This window comes from Chaetodon trifascialis, chromosome 16 (genome assembly GCF_039877785.1).
Source record: "Chaetodon trifascialis isolate fChaTrf1 chromosome 16, fChaTrf1.hap1, whole genome shotgun sequence".
Taxonomy (NCBI): domain Eukaryota; kingdom Metazoa; phylum Chordata; class Actinopteri; order Chaetodontiformes; family Chaetodontidae; genus Chaetodon; species Chaetodon trifascialis.
Genome location: NC_092071.1, coordinates 1,453,284 through 1,470,783, shown reverse-complemented (window position 1 = coordinate 1,470,783; position 17,500 = coordinate 1,453,284). Strand labels below are relative to the sequence as shown.

The 17,500-nt window shown below is 45.0% G+C and overlaps 1 protein-coding gene across 6 annotated transcripts in view; it reads right to left on the bottom strand.

Moving 5' to 3' along the window:
- The window catches only part of ncam1a (neural cell adhesion molecule 1a), a 221,899-nt gene that overhangs the window by 19,132 nt on the left and 185,267 nt on the right, over nucleotides 1-17,500 (bottom strand). For all 6 annotated transcript variants that reach the window (XM_070982431.1, XM_070982425.1, XM_070982427.1 and 3 more), the window contains 4 exons: nucleotides 17,327-17,494; nucleotides 13,228-13,353; nucleotides 2,214-2,338; nucleotides 1,104-1,284 (listed from right to left, as the gene is read on the bottom strand). In XM_070982431.1, coding sequence (XP_070838532.1) covers nucleotides 1,104-1,284; nucleotides 2,214-2,338; nucleotides 13,228-13,353; nucleotides 17,327-17,494 — 600 coding nt within the window. The remainder of the gene's footprint in view (nucleotides 1-1,103; nucleotides 1,285-2,213; nucleotides 2,339-13,227; nucleotides 13,354-17,326; nucleotides 17,495-17,500) is intronic.

Genomic DNA, 17,500 nt, shown 5'->3' with positions numbered 1-17,500 from the left:
GAGCAAAGGCTGACCGTGACCGCCCGGGGAGACGTATTTGATGCTAACTGGACAAAGAGCTCTGCGGCCGACTGATAGCTGCTCCAACTCTGCTGCCCACTGAACTTGAGCACTAAGAGCAGCTTTACAGGAGCGACGGAGAGCAGAGTGCCACGATGCTGAGCTTTATCTGCAGCGGCAGAGCATCAAAGAGGAGGAAACATAACGCCAGCGCGCCTCTGCTCTTCATCTGTAGTTCATCAATAGGTGCAGCCCGGCCTGTGAAACTTTGTGAAGTGAGCATGTTTTAAAATGTAAATCAGGTGGTCCAGGCATGAAAAACAGAGAAATATACATCCCCAAGAGGAAAGGATTAGGTGGAGGTGACATAACTGTAAACAAACAGGCGAAACAGGAAAGCAAAGCAAATGTCGGATGACCCGAGTATTTTCACTGACATGAAGGTTTTGGCTCTAAATGTTCGGCGACGACGCGTGAGCAGTGAGCTCTGCCGCCTCTGCTCAGCTGCACACCCTCATGTAGCATCGCACATTTTGGATGCTGCAGAGAAACTCTGTCATTGATAACTACTGGAGAGGAAAGTAAAATTAATCCAACATTCGTCTTAAATAAGGCCTCACTTTTCTAACTCTAAGCATTAAAGTTTAATAGTAATGTCACATCCAGCTCACAGTGCTGTGATGAAATCCTTTCATGGAGGAGCCTCATGCTCTCTGATTATTCATGACTCCAACACCTCAGACTCATTTCCAAGTCTGTGCTCACTTCACATCGCTTTGTGAGACGGTGCTGCACCTCCTCATTTTATAACTTACTGTACAGGACAGAATATTACATGTAACCTGCTGCTTCCTGCCAATAACAGCCGTTTTCAGCTCAGTGGGGACTGTGGGATCATACGTTCCCACTCTGTCGCTGCACTAATCAGGACACTAACAGACTGGCTTTACGGCATGTCGACCGTAAAGCCAGCCAGCTTTGAAAAAGGGCCTGTTGTTGGCAGCCAAACATCCAAATAACAGAGTCTCTGTGGTCACGGCGGGGCCTTTGTGCACTGCTGCTGCTGTGTGTGGACGCTCGGGGCGGGGTGATGGGAGCAGTACCTGGGATGGTGGTGGGCTCTGTGGTTGTACTGATGGAGATGACGCCTGGCTGCGACTTGCCCTGCTGGTTCTCTGCCACCACGTGAACCTCGTACTCTGTATTCCAGTCCAGGCCGCTCAGCACCACATACTCACTGCTGTGAGGCAGGCGGATCTCCGGTTTCCAGTCAGATACCTGCTTCTGAGGAAGGAAAGCAGAGGGGACAAGACTCACAACTGGGTAACAAGTGAGGATGTGGTGATTCTACAGAGGAGCAGAGGAAAGAGTCTCTCAAACATGTCTTTGAGCAGAAGATGAAGGAGAACATTGTTCTTTAATAACTTCACAAACTACAGCTTAAGGATAATCAGACAGTCCCAATAAGAGTGAGCATCATTCACTGGGGATCAGAGTGTCTGGTATCAGTTGCATGAATTATTTGCTGCATTGGTGAAGTTTCCTGGGGGAAACTCACAACTGAGGAACTTTGCATTTTCAGGGCTTTCAAGAGTTGCTTCAACGTTTCAGAGAAAGTCCACATGCTCGTTTTACTACAACTTCGACAAGGAGAGCAGCATTTTATCGCTGTGCATCAACTCCAGAGGTGTTATTCACATGACGGACACGTGAACATAATGTGAGACAGTTAGCTCAATCACTGAAATACAAGGACAGAGCTAGACATTAAAGAATATCTGCCACAGTCTGAGGCTGAGTCCCCCGCAGGGGTCTCTGCGGCTTAGTGTTCAAAGCTGGGAAGCCAGTGAGGGATCGTGGCTTCCTGATTGGTCGGTCTACACTGTGCCTTCCTGTTGACAACATGCCTGTTGGTCATTCTGAATTCGTGGAGGACAAACGAACGTATGCTGATGATTGTGCTGTTGTTTCAAAGTGTAATCTGGTCACTGGAGGAATAACGTCACATTTTAAAGGTATAAAAACAGATGAAGGAGTGTCTTCATGCACTCAGGAGCTGTTTTTTGACAGAGGCTGGCTGTTTCTTCCTGCCAGCTTGGTTTGGTGAACATTTCCAAACAAACCAGTTTTTATGAAACATTTTAAGAATAGGAAAAAAAAAAATGCAAAACAGCCAAGTGGTACCAATTCACCTCCTTGCCTGGGATACTCACAGCCTTGTACCTGACCAGGTAATGTTTAATTGGAGACCCGCCATCGTCCTGCTTGATCCAGTTCACCTTCAGACTATTGCCCCGGTTTTGGGGCTTGCCCTCCAGTATGGGGGCACTGGGTTCCCCTGCACAGGACAAACCAATGAATTACCATTAGTCGACATAAATGTGGTAGTTAAACAAACGCTGCCTTCAGTGTGTTTGTGTCTTCAAGGTCAGCTAAGCTAAAACTTCATTTGATTGCCAGTTTGACCTGCACTGTTTTAAGAGGCTTTTCTTCAAACTGCAACAAGCGCTGCAATCAGAGGACACTGCAGATGTGGAAGCAGTAATCAGAGTGTGATTAAGGCTTTCATCCTTTGTTGTCCTAAAGGGACACAGAGTTTTTGTGGCACACTAAGCTGTTAAAGGATGAGAACTCAGACAATAAAATCAAATCCCTGCAGATCAGAGGCTCCAGAGCTCCATGTTATCACGTGCTGAGTGACAGCAGACGTCGCGATAACGCATGAGAGTGACGCTCATGTTCGAACAATCACCGAGACGCCAACAGAGCATCACAGCAGAGATTATAAGAACTCTGCAGAGATACGACAATATGGTAATTATCTTAAAAGAGCCACATGTAAGAGAATAGTTGAATTAAATGTAATGACGAGCTCTGTCACACTCACACTCACACACACTATGAAATACTTATCTAACATTATCAAAGCAGCTCTGAACACACATACAGTTAGTCAGGACTAGCTCATGCTATTATTCTTAATACATAAAGCCTCATCTATATGACATGAAACACAATGCACATTACACTGTGTATGCTAACAGATTAGCACGTAGCATTGAACCCAATGTTCTGCCAGCACCAGATCGATGCTGCGCTGTCAATATTCTCATCCCTTAACAGCAGCAGCCGTTTGGTTTGTGTGATGCGCCGCTGAAGTCTGTCTTTTGATTTCGGGCGGCCGCCTCCCGCAGGCTCGATGGGCAGGTGGAAAAAGGTCAGAGCTTTGAGGATGGATGGTTTTTAAGAAACGGTTTGGAAAAGTAAAAGCGTGTTTAACATTTCTGAACGATTGAGTGGACGGCAGAGGAGGATTATGCTGCTTGTTTCTATGGTTTTGATACTCGTTAACTGCATTGAAAACATTTGACTTTGAGGGCCACATGAGGGGTCACAGGGGTCTGACGCAGGGGGCTGCTGACTGCTCCCTGCTGTCATCGTTGTTTTTCAGCCACAACCACAGTATTACTGAAACCTCGTGGAAATAGATTCTCGTATCCAAGTGGTTTTTGTGCCAAAACCAAACTTAACTACAGCAGCAGCAGATCAGGAAACGGTCAAATAACACTGTTGCCTTGCTCATAGCGGTAAGGTCATGTTTTCAGGGAAATGAGTGTGTTGTTGCTGACTTTGGACACCTTGTTGGACTCGATGTAAAGTTTCAAGCCTGCGGTGAGGGAGTGCTCGATTATCACGGACAGATTTGGGCTGGTGGGACTGAGGGCGGTGGGCTGCCTCTGAACCTGCCTCCTTCAGTCTCCTCATTATCTGCTTTGTCCCCCTGAGTAATAACTACTGGCTTGCTGGATAATGAGCCTGTAGACCTTGATTGGACATGTTACTCTATTACTTCTAATAATATATACATAGGCCTGTGGGAGGGAAGCTCGAGGTGTTTCGTGTGCGCCTGCAGTGATGCTGACATTTATCCTCATGCCACCCTAAGTGCTGTAAGGCAGGAGACTAACAACCCAGACTCATTAATTATGTACTGAGTGGTTACACACCTTGTTAGCCTTATTATGTTTTTAATTTGACTACCTCATGATGCCTCAGCTGTTGCTCTGCATGTGCTAACAATGTGATAACAACAAAAGAGCTGTAATTATAAGACCTGAGCTCTGATGCAGATGTGAATATGTGCTGTTGTTGGCGAGCTGTTTGAGGAAGTGAAGGGAACAAACATTTCACAGCATACACTTGAAGGGACAGACAGAAATGTGAGGGTTCATGGTTCCAGCATTCAGCATTTCAAACATCAGTGTTAGTGGTTAATTAAATTAATATGCATGAAGGCACTTTGACGTGATCCTCCGTAATCATCTGAGCGCGCTGCCTGAAAACTGCATTCCACTAGACTGGAGTGAGCATGACAGATGCTGGAAGTGAATCAGACAGTGTTGGTTAGTAGCAGCGGCAGTCACGTGGGGGCAGGTACGCATTGTTATTCACGAGCATCATTCTGGGTGAGGTCAGTTTGTTCTCAGGCTAAAACAGAGAAAGTGGCTGTTAGGATGAGGAGCTTCTCCGTGCAAGCTGGAAACGTCGGAGGGGAAGCACGTGGAGACACCCCCCCCATCGTCCAGCGTGCACTGAGACAGAAGTGGACTGAGAGAGGTACTGAAAACATGCTGCTGGATGTAAAGAAATTCTTCATTTCAGCTTTGTAACATCGATTGTTTGGGTTCATAGTTCCAGCTGATACAATACTTGCTGCTGAAAATCATGAGAATATGATTTGTGCCCAAATTAATATCAATTATTGTGAAGAAAGAAAAAGAGATTAATGATTTTTGTGGTTCTTCATGAATACTGTGTGTAGAAATGCAAGTACCAAAAGATGTGAGACAGAGACACATGCAGACAGGACGGACATTTTCTTTGGGAAACAGCAGAAGAAGAAGAAGGAGGAGGAGGAGGAGGAGGAGGAGGCAACAGAAGAAGCTTGCATGCTGCAGTAATGCAAAGAGCTGCTGTGCTCCAATCAGTGGAAGCTACAGCAGCTAATTTGGGGAAAATCAGCAGAGTTAGCGTTTGGGCTGAGCGTGATGCTTCGTTCAGCCGGGCGAGATGCAGGCTGCAGTTAGAGGCGCTCTGTGACAGTGCTGTGATGTTTGACTGATTCAAAACAAAGGAGAAAACAACCAAAAGGTAAAAAAGGTGAGATCTGTTTGAAAGATTTAACGCTACCTGAAGCTAATTTTGGCAGAAATGAAAGAAACAGAGTGCTGTCAAAACCAACATACACATTTAATTTCTAATCAAAGGTTTTATAGAAACAAGAAAAACACACCAGGTATGATGAACACTAAAAGAAGTGTTTGGATTAAAAGTGAAGCTGTGCAAACTGTTGGACCTGATTCTTCCAGGCTAACATGATGCTAAATGATCCTGCTAATCTTCATCCAGATAATCCATTTCCTCACTAATAATCTCAGTTCAAAGTTTCCTTCAATGATTCTGGTTTTAAACAAAGAAAAAGGAGTGAAACGTTCAGACCTGCCCTCATTAACAGGCTGACTGAGGAGACTGTGAAACAGCGTCAGCGTCTCAGAAAATGAGCACGAGGGAACAAATGCAAAGTGATATTTAAAAACTGATGGGATGAAATGTGTGGCCCCAATCATAATTAGATTTGCGGTGTGTGTTGTATCACTGCCTTTGAAAGAGGAAAAGGCCTTTTGGTGAGTTTCCAAGAATCCATGTTTTCTTTCCAGTGAAATAACTTTAATGAAGCTTTTATTGGGGCCACCATGGAAAAGATGTGAGAAAATGAGTTCACAGAAGGGGAATATTTAAAAAAAAAAAAAAAAAAAAAAAAAGTCTTCTTCATGATGAAGTTCACTCAGAGTTTAAGGGCATGCTGTAAAAAATATGTTTTAGCTCGCTCTGGAAAAGTCAAAGACATGCGTCCAGTGTCTGGAAATCTGACCTGGATCTGAACAAACACATGTGGGTCAAAGCTAACAATCCCATCACTTCACAGCTCTGAAATAAAGCAGCCCTGGTGTGTATTTCTGCCATTATAATGTTAGATTTCCTACATAGAATATGTTCTAACAAGGCACTAAGAGAAGTTTACAGCTGCAATGAAAAAGGTCCAAATCTTCTAGAATGAGGATAAAGTCTGAAGATGAACAAGGAAAGTGTGTTCACTACATGTTGACTACAGAGGAGCCTAAGATGGATGAAACATGGCCAAAGAAAACAGGAAGTGTTGAAAGTTGGGCCTCTGACTCGCTCTGAATGATCTCTGCTGATCTCAAACTAAACAACAACAACAAAAAAAATTACCTTCTGTCGGCCAGCGAAGACGACATCATCAGCACCATGCAAGAGCCATATGACAAAGTCACATGATGTGCACGCACATGATTGGTTCAAAGGAAAATAAAGGAGAGGGAGGGGGCGGGGAGAGGCGGGGGAGGGGAGGGGACACAAAACATTTTTGAAATGATGAAAACACAACAGAAAAAACAAATGAAGAATGTTAAAGACAAAATGACACAAAAGGAACACAAACAACCAACCAAGAGAAATCCAGAAATCCATAAACAGATCGGTTTTGAATACACTTAAAAAACATGTCGCTGAATATATGAAGCAGTCACAGACCTTCAGTTTGGGCTTTTGGAAACACGTCAAATCGATCAGTGAATACACAAACTGATGTTCAGATTTAAGATTGAGATGTGCCTCATGCATCCAGATAATCAGCAGCTTTTCCTCTGACAGGTTTTCTTTACTTCTAATGTTTACGACATTAATGCCAATCTGAATTATGAGCTACAGTCAGCTCAAGCGCCAAGGCTGCCATTAGAGAGGAGACGAACGAGGAAAACGCAGCAGAGGAAGCTGCACCATCGAGGATAAGAACATGCCAAATAAACACGACACAGCAGATGACAGCGTGAACACATGAAACATCGGGAGAAACAAAGTCTAAAAGCAGCTGTGACGCTGGACTGATGCAGGAAACACAGAGAGGCTGCTGCAGCACATATATGAACAATTCAAGGGTGAGTCCAATGGAAGCCAAGGCTGTCTGACAAATGTCATTAAGGTGTGTTCAGATGGAGAGAATTGGTTAAAAGACGCTGCAAGGACAAAGAGTTTCAGACAGAACATCAGCAGGAACACAGTTAACACTGCAGCGACCTCTCGCCACACACAGGCTGACACTCTTACCTCAGATGTTGCTTTAAAATGAACGCAAAAAGCGGTCACGTGTGGTTGCTTCGTGTTCATTTCGTTAACATTAACTGTGAATAAATATGTACGCCAACGATGAAGACGAGATGACACCGACGTCACACTGACCATATCGACATGCTGACGAAGAAAGACGGAACTAAAATGTTTCTGAGAGGAAACATTACACTGTGTGTTTCTGTCAACGTATCAGCTCTGTTTGTACATCAGGACTACACACACACGCACACACACACAGTCATTCATTTTGTGTGTGTGTGTGTGTGTGTGTGTGTGTGTGTGTGTGTGTGTGTGTGTGTGTGTGTGTGTGTGTGTTATACACTGGGGGGTGTCGATGTGAAACTGTCGTGGTGTAAACTGTTGATGTTTCAGTTTGATCTCAGGCTTATTTAAAGCAGCTTCAGCCTAAAACTAGCGAGCTAACGAGCTAAAGGCTGAAGAGTCATAGAGAACAGCCTGCGAGCAGCGAACAGCTGAACAGCTGACTGATGGATCTGATGACATTAAAATGCTTTTGTTCGACCGTCACATCAGCATCTGAATGAATTTGAGAGGAATCTGGATGTTTTCCGTAAACTAGACACTGTGTGCAAAGCTGCGTTCTTCATCATTCAACCTGTTCTTCATCAGATAATGAGAAGATTCAACAAAAGGTTTTGGCTTGACTGGACTGAACTCTTCAACATGATCTGCTGCCTGAGGCTGACTAAACATGATAAAGACTAACATGGACGTTTGAAAAAGGACAAGACTAAATAAAAGAAGCAGCTGGCACAGTAAAGTCTGAGGTGTCGCTGATCAGTGGCTTGACCTGAGAGGCTGTGTAGGATTTCTGAACAGGCAGAGGAGGAATGGATCAGTCTATTTCCTGGTTATGTTGTTTAGGGCGCATTGTCACAGCAAGTACAAGAAGTCAGCAGTGACAGAGTGGCTAAAATATGTCGATGGAAGAGGCAGAAACAGGTTCCAGCGTTTCTGAATCAAGGTGGACGTTTAGTTATGACTGCAAACACTGCTGCGTCACACAATCAACGATGGCTGACTGGTAATCTAACGCTGCTGTGATGTACGCTGCGTACATTCAGACGTCGTGTTTGTGGTGGTAGAGCAGAGTTCAGCGACCTTGAATGACTCATAGTTGAAAATACTTGTTGAAAATGGTGCTTAGAGTAAACTCTATATGACACAAACACACAACATGAGGTGTTAGCATGGAGCCGGCTATCTAAATGAGCATGTTGCCTGTTAACATGCTACCGACTAAAAACAGCAGAGGTCTACCAGCGTCTTCATTCTCACTAATCCAAAGGTCAGTCAGAGAGGCTTTAAGTGTGTGTTGTGTTGACTCTTCATGAACACACACCTTGTGTTAATCATGTTAAACTCTGATGGTGTGGTTAGAATGACGACCTTCATGTCTTGACAAATGTTAGTGAAATCACCCCTATGAGGATTTAGGGCTGTTAGTGAAGCTGCTGAGCTGCTGAAGTTGTAGTTTTCTGCAGCTTTACTCTACAGAGGGTGTGCGAGCTCTCCTATGAACTCCACCACATAAATGGACATCGACACTAACTGTGAAGCCAAGCGGGGAAGAGGTGAAGGAGACACACCGCACACTGCGCGACTGGAATACTCACTACGGGCCATACTGGTGGCAGCGATAGGGGGTGGGATCTCTGATGAAACTGAAAGATGGTGAAAAGATGGTGAGAGGAGCCGAGCAGCTCAGCGCTGGGGCACGTTTGTTTTCATGCCGTCTTGGTGAATTTCTCTGAAACACTCATGTGGAACAATGACTCCTGTTTAACAGCATCGATGCAACAACAGGGACGCCTTATAGCTGTTTGTATTACATCCTGTGCAATGGGAATCAAGGCATTTCTCAGCTCAGAGCATGTCGGGTTTAAAGTCGTATGCTTAAACTTGCAGGAGGGGGAGAGGACGCAGCTCAGACAGCAGACCCAACAGAGCTGAGCGGCTGTTATCATAACTGCGATGTCTATCGACCTCCATAAAAAATATGTCTATCCACATTAAGAACGACTTCCTCGGACCACTGCCCTCAGAACAGAAAGTGGCCCCTGGATGCTGGACTGTGGCCCCTGCTCCTTCATAGTTAACATGCAGGGAAAAGCTGAGGCCAAATCCCCCCACAGCACAAGTTAACACGAAATAAGTTTCCTCTAATTAGAGCTAATGCCTGCAAGCATTAAAGAAACTTGTCGTGGAAACAAAGATAAGCAAGAAGAAGGAGTGCAGTCGTTCAGCTGCTTGTAGGACTTCAGTGAGCTGCTTGTCGAGCGTCCTTTGCTGCGTTCCCGCATGTTCAGCAGTGAGCGTACAGCGTCGGCTTCCTCTCCTTTCATGCTCACTCCAGCTGCCTTTTGTTTTGGTCGCTGTGGTTTCATTTACAGCCACAACAATTACTTCAAGTTGTCAAATTTCTACAAAGGCCAGCTTTCTACCCCTCTGAAGCTGAAGACACGTGCAGGCAGAACAAGCACACTATTATTCTGCTTAAACCAAGACGGTGCCAAAGGTAATGTTGTAAAAACACATGTTTGCATGTAACTCACTGATCTAAAACTGAGCGTTATAAAGTAAGAAGAAAGATGCAACATGTGCCATTTCACTGCATTTTCATATACACTATCATCCCAGTTATGATCAGAGCATGTGTTTAACATATCACACATCACAGTCTGCTTTCAGGAACCTGAATCTTCAGGCTGGAATATTCATAATATGATCAAAAGACATGACTCTAAAGAGGAAATCCTGTAGATTTGAATGCAGGCCTTGAGGACTGCTGCACACAAACACCAGTCTGCAGCCGAGGATTTAAGAGCAGTTTGTAAAAACCTTTTGGTGAGCAGCAGCGAGCACGAGCTCTGTGAAAAGACAGCTGTAGCCCGTCCCCACCTGCACCTCCGCAGAGACCAGGAGGCATTTACAGCCTCTGTTAAGATGCATTCCTGTGACCTCTGAGACGATCATCAGTGGCCAAATTACTGCTCCACAATAAAAGCACATTGTGAGCACAAATGGGAATCCTAAAGATTTCTGGGAATATTTAAACCTCATGTTTCCATATGGGGCCATTTACTGCAAAGTCGCCCAGCTTTTAACTTCATTACAAGCAAATATGCAAATTGACATTATGACCACATGATAATACAACTCTATTATGTCTCTGAGGACAGAAACAGTCTGAAAGACCTGATGTAACACTCAGTGGCTGAACTGCTGCAGTGCACAAGTGCAATATACTTTATACTAGAGAGACACCAAAAGAAAGATGTTACGAGCAAGCAATACTAAAGAAGCAGCAGCACTAAGGACTGCGGTACAAATGAGTCACTGCTACAGGCTGGAAGTCTGTCACATCAACCGACAGCAGCGCTAAACAAACCTGAAGCCACGTCAGAGTGACGGGATGGACTGCTGTCTGGAAATTATTACAACAGGTAATGAAATGAGTCATGATATTGATGAAGGAGGAAAGAAAATTCAAGGTTTGAGGGTCTTTTTTCCTTCTATGGAGGACGTGATGTGATCATTATTACGTTACACGATTCTTTAAAAAGCAATGCTCTAATACAGAAAGTACAAAGGAAATGAAGCAGAGAAGACAGCGAGGAAAGAAACTTACTTGTGAAAGAATAACCTGAGAAGTCCGATGGAACACAGAACAGATGATGAGAAAACAATAAAACACAAAGAAGAAACAAAGACAATGAAATGAGAAACATGAACAATGGAAGAGGGCGACTCTGTCCTGCCACATCATTAACCCGCCATCACAGCTGGACTACATCGAGGCTGTCCCTCGTCCCTCTGTGTTCTGTGACAGAAGTGTCTCTGCATCACCCTCCAAATTAGAAATTAGTCTTTCCACTTCAAGCTCAGAAGCGGCTTTGGTTCTATTAAGGATTCAGTGTTTCCTTAAAGAGCTTTTTAGATGACAGTCGTCCTCTGTGCTGCTCTGATGTGATGTAACACATTAAATGACAACATGCACACAATCCAAACTGATGTCTGTTTTCATTAAATTTACATAAATGACACTCTCAAACTGAGATACATCACACGCTGACTTCTGCTCAAACATCTTGAAGTAGGACAAAGTTTCTCTTCAGCTTTGGGGAAAACTAAAGAGGATGCTGAGGGTGGGGGGGCTATTTCTACTGAAGCAGTGGGGTGATGAAGCACAGATGGAGGCACAACATAGAGGCTGGAGCTACCTGAAACAAAGATTTATTCATGACCCTGATGAGAAGCGCTGACGGAGAAATCGCTCTTTGGCCTTCTAATTGTGGCCAAAGTAATCTCGCTCCACGGTGGAAAGAAGACTTAAGGACGCTTTATCACAATTTGGGCCTTAATGTTTCATCACTGTTGGTTCGTGTCCGTAATAACAACATGGAAATTGGGAACGCAGTCGGGCAGAGCGAGAAACAGTCAGACGATCAGAAAACAAAAGCAAACAGTGAAATTATCACCCAGACCGGCTTTCACCCTGCACAGAGGGAGCCATCGTCACCTACATCTCTGGTGTTTTAGATAATCTGGCTGAAGCGTTTACAACCTTTCCCACATCTGACTGCTCGTACTTTCTGTCTCTGTTGGGGCAGTGCTGTCTGAAACCTCAGAAGTTACTTTGAGCATCATTACCAATAAAAATGACAGAAGCACAATCAAACCCAAGTTTCTCCCCTCACCTGTTTGATGCGACCACACTGTGACACTCATGGATTTCTCACGTTGCCTCGTTACCCATGTTGGATTTAACGAGAGCCACTTCCTAATAGCAGAGCGATTGTTCACACCTGTTGGAGAACTAACACCACACTTCTGCCATCGAACAGAAGGAACGAGGACTCTGTAACATTCCATCATCGCACCAATTGTTTCTCAGATGTGAGACTTCCCGTCTCACAGTGTGAAGGTGCAAACATTTGGCTCTGTATTAAACACTTCCTGCACGGATGCAAATCAGGTGATTGGCTCTAATTTATTCCTCCATGACAAAGTCTTATCTAACATAAGTGCACGTAAACAAACACAAAGTTGACACATTTCACTTGAAGACGACACATTGTGATCGGTGAAGGCAGGTGCTGCACACCTGCTCCCCGCTGCGAGGTTGAAGACGACGCCATTTGTCTCAGACAGCTGTGATGTGACGGCGGATTATTCATCAAGAAACACTGCATGAAAAACCACATTTTCGACCGGTAAATCCCCGCGAATTTCGTTGATTTTCTGCGATTTACGGCAAGTTTACGGGGAACTTCGCCGGCTCCGAGAACGGCGAGAACATGCAGGGCGACAGCCAGCAGGCGGCTGCGGGTGTCACGTGGTCAAATCTTCCCTCAGCCGCCTGACAAACAGGCATTCATGTGTCTCCTTGCTCTCTTAAGGTGACTCCGTCGTCTCATACTTTGCTCAGAACAGTGAGTTAAACAGTGTTTCCTCCCCTTCCTCTTCCAGCATTTCATCACGAGCTGCCATTTCCTTCACGACGCACAAACAATCTTCAGCCGGGCTTGACCTCTGGCTGCTGTATTAACAATGCACGCAGTCTCTGAACTATAAATACAGAGCTGACACTCCACACTCAAGCGTAAGTCAGCCTTAAGAATGCACAAGTACTTCGCAGAAAGCTTTCCCTAAATCACCTGTGTTGGAGGCTAAAAGGGCAGAACTCTGAAAGGGAAGGAGGCGCAGCAACACTCAGGAGGAAAGAGGCCCGTCGCACTGTTCAGCGATAAAGGAGACACAGGTTATACTTTGCAAAGTTAACACCATTAACCGATCTATAAGTGCAGCGTGAGCTCCTCGCAGCCTGGCTGGAAAAGGTCTGCGCCGGGGCGTGAGAGTAGAGGAGGGGGAGGGTGAAGGCGTTTGGGCTCAGTGAGACACGAGCAGGTGGTGGAGTGTGCATTAGGTTCAAAGCAGAGGGGTGAGAGGAGCGCTGCCTGGGAGCAGGGACGCGGCGAGGGCGGTACTTACGGACGGGCTCGGTCTTGAAAGTGCTGGTCCTGCTGCTCTCGCCTTCGCCTTTGCCGTTGACGGCGGACATCTTGACCTCGTAGGTGGTCTCCGGCTTCAGGCCAGCGATGGTGATCTTGGTCAAATCTGTTGGAGAAATAACCAAGAAATGTTTAACTGTGTAAGACAGACAGCCGTGTTTTCCATCCTCCAGCAAAACGCTGAAAGGCTTCTTTCAAAAAGCGGCTGAAACAAAAAGTGATGAAGCTGCTCTTTAGATTTTCTTCCTTTTCATTTGTGAAATGAGTTTTCTTGTTTTCTGTTGTTTGTGTTTGGCTCATTTTGCCTTTTTGCATTGGATCATTTGGACAGAATCATTTCTGTGGAAGCTAAACGGGATCCGAATAAAATATAAAGAATAAAGAAACGTCAACAAAAAGCCTCGTTTTTCACTGATAATCAGACTGAGAACATAAATCAAATGTCTCATCTGCACGAGTGCGTCCTCTGCTGACTGTCAGAGACCTTTGTAGTGACCTTGTCATTGTCCTCTTTACTCTGCTTGTCTCTCTGTCTCCCTGTTTGCTTTCTCACATTCAGTACCATCATGTGTACAGTCCAAACTACATCATGTACTTCCTGTCCTTCTGTTGTCTCTCATATTAAACACGTCCCCCTTTTGATATACTGATGTGTAAAAGTCAGCATCTGCTGGCTGAAATGCTTCATGTTTGTACTGAACATGTAGGCTGACTGGATGATCCACGGACACTCGACGACCAATGGGAGCGAACCCAGGCCGTGCAGACCAACAGAACTCTTGAATGTGGCCGCTGAGCTCAGGCGCAAAGCAGAGCAGCATCATGGGAGCAAATGCCAAGAAAAGGGCAAGTTCTAATAACAGCAGGGTAATGATTATTGGTTTTGTTGAAGGGAAATAAGACTCAAGATAAACTGCAACACAAGACGTCTCACCTGCAGTCCAGACAGACCGCTCGAGGGACGCCTGCTGCTGTGATCTGAGTCATTTTTCACCAGTCATCAGCCAACAAGAAGCATTTTGGTAGCTTCAAATTCCTTAACGTGTGAACTTCCGTTGTTTTCCTCAGGAGGTAAAATAATCAAAATGTTCTCTATTCTATTAGACAGTATTATTTCCATATTAGCGAGGCGGAGTTTAGATTTCAATCAGGACACACTCACGTGTTTCCTGGCTTTTGTCAGAAAATGGTATCTCAGTGAGTATACAAAGAACAGTAACTTCATGGATGAGAACAAATTCAGGCCCCGGTGCAAAACAGCTCAGAAACATTTTTCGATCACAGCGACTCAGAGAAAATCCCGAACGTGTCACACATTAACGTCTCAATGAGACAGACTTTCAGAATGAAGCCTGCATAAGCGACTGCTTGGGGAGGCTGCAGGAATACAGCAGAGAAGCATGAGGTCAGATTAATTCACAACTGGGCTTTTAGCGGCACCGACATCAGTAAAAGTGACGCCACGGCTGAAACCGCTCGTGTTCAGATGAGATTTCCAGCCAGGCCGCAGTCATTCACTGCTGATCACCGCATGCCGGCTTCCGCAGCATCTCCAAAAGGTTATCTCCACAAATCATAACAATCGTTACAAACTCCACCGACTTGGTGTGTGTTAATCATCGTGTTGATGCAGTTCATGCTTGCTACAGCATCCAGGAGTGTGGCCATGTCTGAGAAACGGATCAATGGAGGTATTCAGGCAACATGATGCAGAATCATTATAGTCAGTGGCTCAGTGTGAGGCTGTGGCCGAGCAGCGCTTTGTTTCTGGTCTTATCTGTAATCGTGGAGTCAAAGAGGAATGAAAGAGGAATCCTAGCACCATAACGGCCACATCGCATGTGAGAATACAGAGTTTTACTGATACAAACACAACACGTGTCTGTCTGTGTGCACTTAAACTCTGACACCGATGCAACAGTTAAATGACGAGGTCTGAAAGATTCTCTGTTTTTGTCAACAAATCCCATGAAAACCACAAATGCCGGATACAGTCTGCGTAGGCGAGGCCGGATAGAGTTCATCCCACTCTGCCATCGAACTCATTTGTTGTCCAAAAACTATTCTAAATACAATAATGAGTCATCCAGGGGCATGTGGCTTCATTACTACCAACACTGCGACTGTCATTTATTTTGAGCCAATCCCCTCCTATTGTCTAAACCAGCCTGACAAATGTATGATTTACTTCCCCCTCGCACTACAGCACCCGCTGCCTCACTTTTTAGGAAATCATTTTGCCATTTAATAAATGAAACTATATTTTTGCGGCCAGTTTTCCTAAAGACTTGCATTTCCAGTAAGAATGAATGGGCTCGGGGCTTAGTGCCACAGTGGGACTAGCACATTGTTGGTTTTGGTCTTTTCATGGGATTTGTTGATGATAAGAAAAATATAGCATAACGCCAGCTTTATCCTTTAAGCCTCTGACCAAAAAATGGTCCAGAAATGACAAAACAGCAACGTATTCATTACCCTCCTGCACACATGCGCCATATGGAAAAGACTAAATGCCTTCTGTCATTATGGTGCAGCAGAGATGGGTATTTTTAGCCTGCTGGCCTCATAAATTTAGCTTGTGTATTAATGTTACAGTCCATGTAGGATGCAGGCAGAGATCTAATGCATGAAACGTAAAGCGTGTTAACAGACAGAGCAGTGTAAATCACAGCAGGTGGACCTCAGCTGTGACTTGTAGCTTCACGTACGTGCACGCTGCAGATGCAGACATCTATACATGGACCCACGGTGACTGGGCGTGGTAGCCATATGTGGCAGTACTGCTTTCAAACATATGATGGCAGCCCTGGTTCACAATACTGTGAGAGACCCTTTAAAACTCAAACAGCCTTATTATTGACACACTTCAGCCAACAGATGATTCTGTATGAGGGACAGTTTCCTTCCTTCCTCCCTGACATGTTGGAGCTGACATAGCTGGACCTCTGACAGTCCTGATCTCACAAACGGACGTTAACAGATGTATGCACTGCACGGTGCGACAGACAAAATCCATCCAGCGTACGTGTGTTCTGGAGAGGACTGAATCCATCAGATGTGGAGTAGCTGATGTGGCTGAATGAGATATTTTTGGTAACATTTACTGTGGGTGCTTGTGTTTTGTTTTGTGTACTCGCCGGCGTGACAGGCGGCTCTCGAGCCTTGAGCTGACAGCAGAGCCTGTCAGACGCTGACTGATACGTCCCATGTGGCAGACAGCACGAGAACCATCCAGATTTGTAAGAGCCACAAAGCCCTCAGTGGGACGGGGATATTATCTGGGGCCTGTCAGTGTCGGGGCTGACTGTCATTTAGGCTGCACTGTGTTCCACCTCTCCCTCTGACATCAGCCACTGTCGTGTTTGGATTAACGCTTATTGCTGGCTGAAATGTTTTCTGCAGCTTTGGCCCATATTTCCTTCAAGTAGGGGACACACTTTGAAGAAAGACCCAGAAATGACGACAACAATGAAAATAATAATAATGATAATTGAGGATTTAGTTTTCAATGTGTTTTGAGCAATGAAAACAGGAAGTGCAGCAAAGGTTGAGTTTCTCTTTGCCTGAAGTTGGCCAACATACTTCCTCTGTGTCACCTGCACAGTGTGCCAAACCTTGACACTCCAACAGTTAAAACCTTATGATTAAGAGGCAGTTTAAAGATTCAATTGGCTTCTTTTTCACATGATTTCTAAACTGATTTATGGATGTTTTTTGAAAACAGATGCTGAGAGAATATGCACCATTTGGGTGCTAAGAATTCAAATGGCTTCAGAGGTACTCAGGTGTAGCTGCCGCAGGTGATGCATCTTAAGAAACCAGAGAAAAGACCGAGCATGGAGAGAACTTAATGACATGCCTCGCATCCACTTTGCTTGATTTTAAGTGAGGGTGACGCAGGGTCTTAAAGAGCGGAAATGTACGTCATCGCAGGTGTTTTTCATCAGATTTTTAAAATATGATGTTAAAAAAAATGAATAAAGTTTGTAAATCTATTGACACTGCGCATCTGTTTACATATGCTTCTACCAACAGGAGGCACGAAGCAGCAGCTCTGGTCAGAGAGACGAGCGACTCACAGTCCTCAGCGCTGTACTCCATGCTCGTCCAGTCCTGGCCGGGCAAACGCCACTGCACTCTGTACTTGATGATGGGAACTCCGCCCACGGAGTCGGGTTCCTCGAATTCTATCACTGCTGTGCTGGAGAACGGTTCCACCTGTTCGATGTCTGGGGACGACGGCACATCTGCAA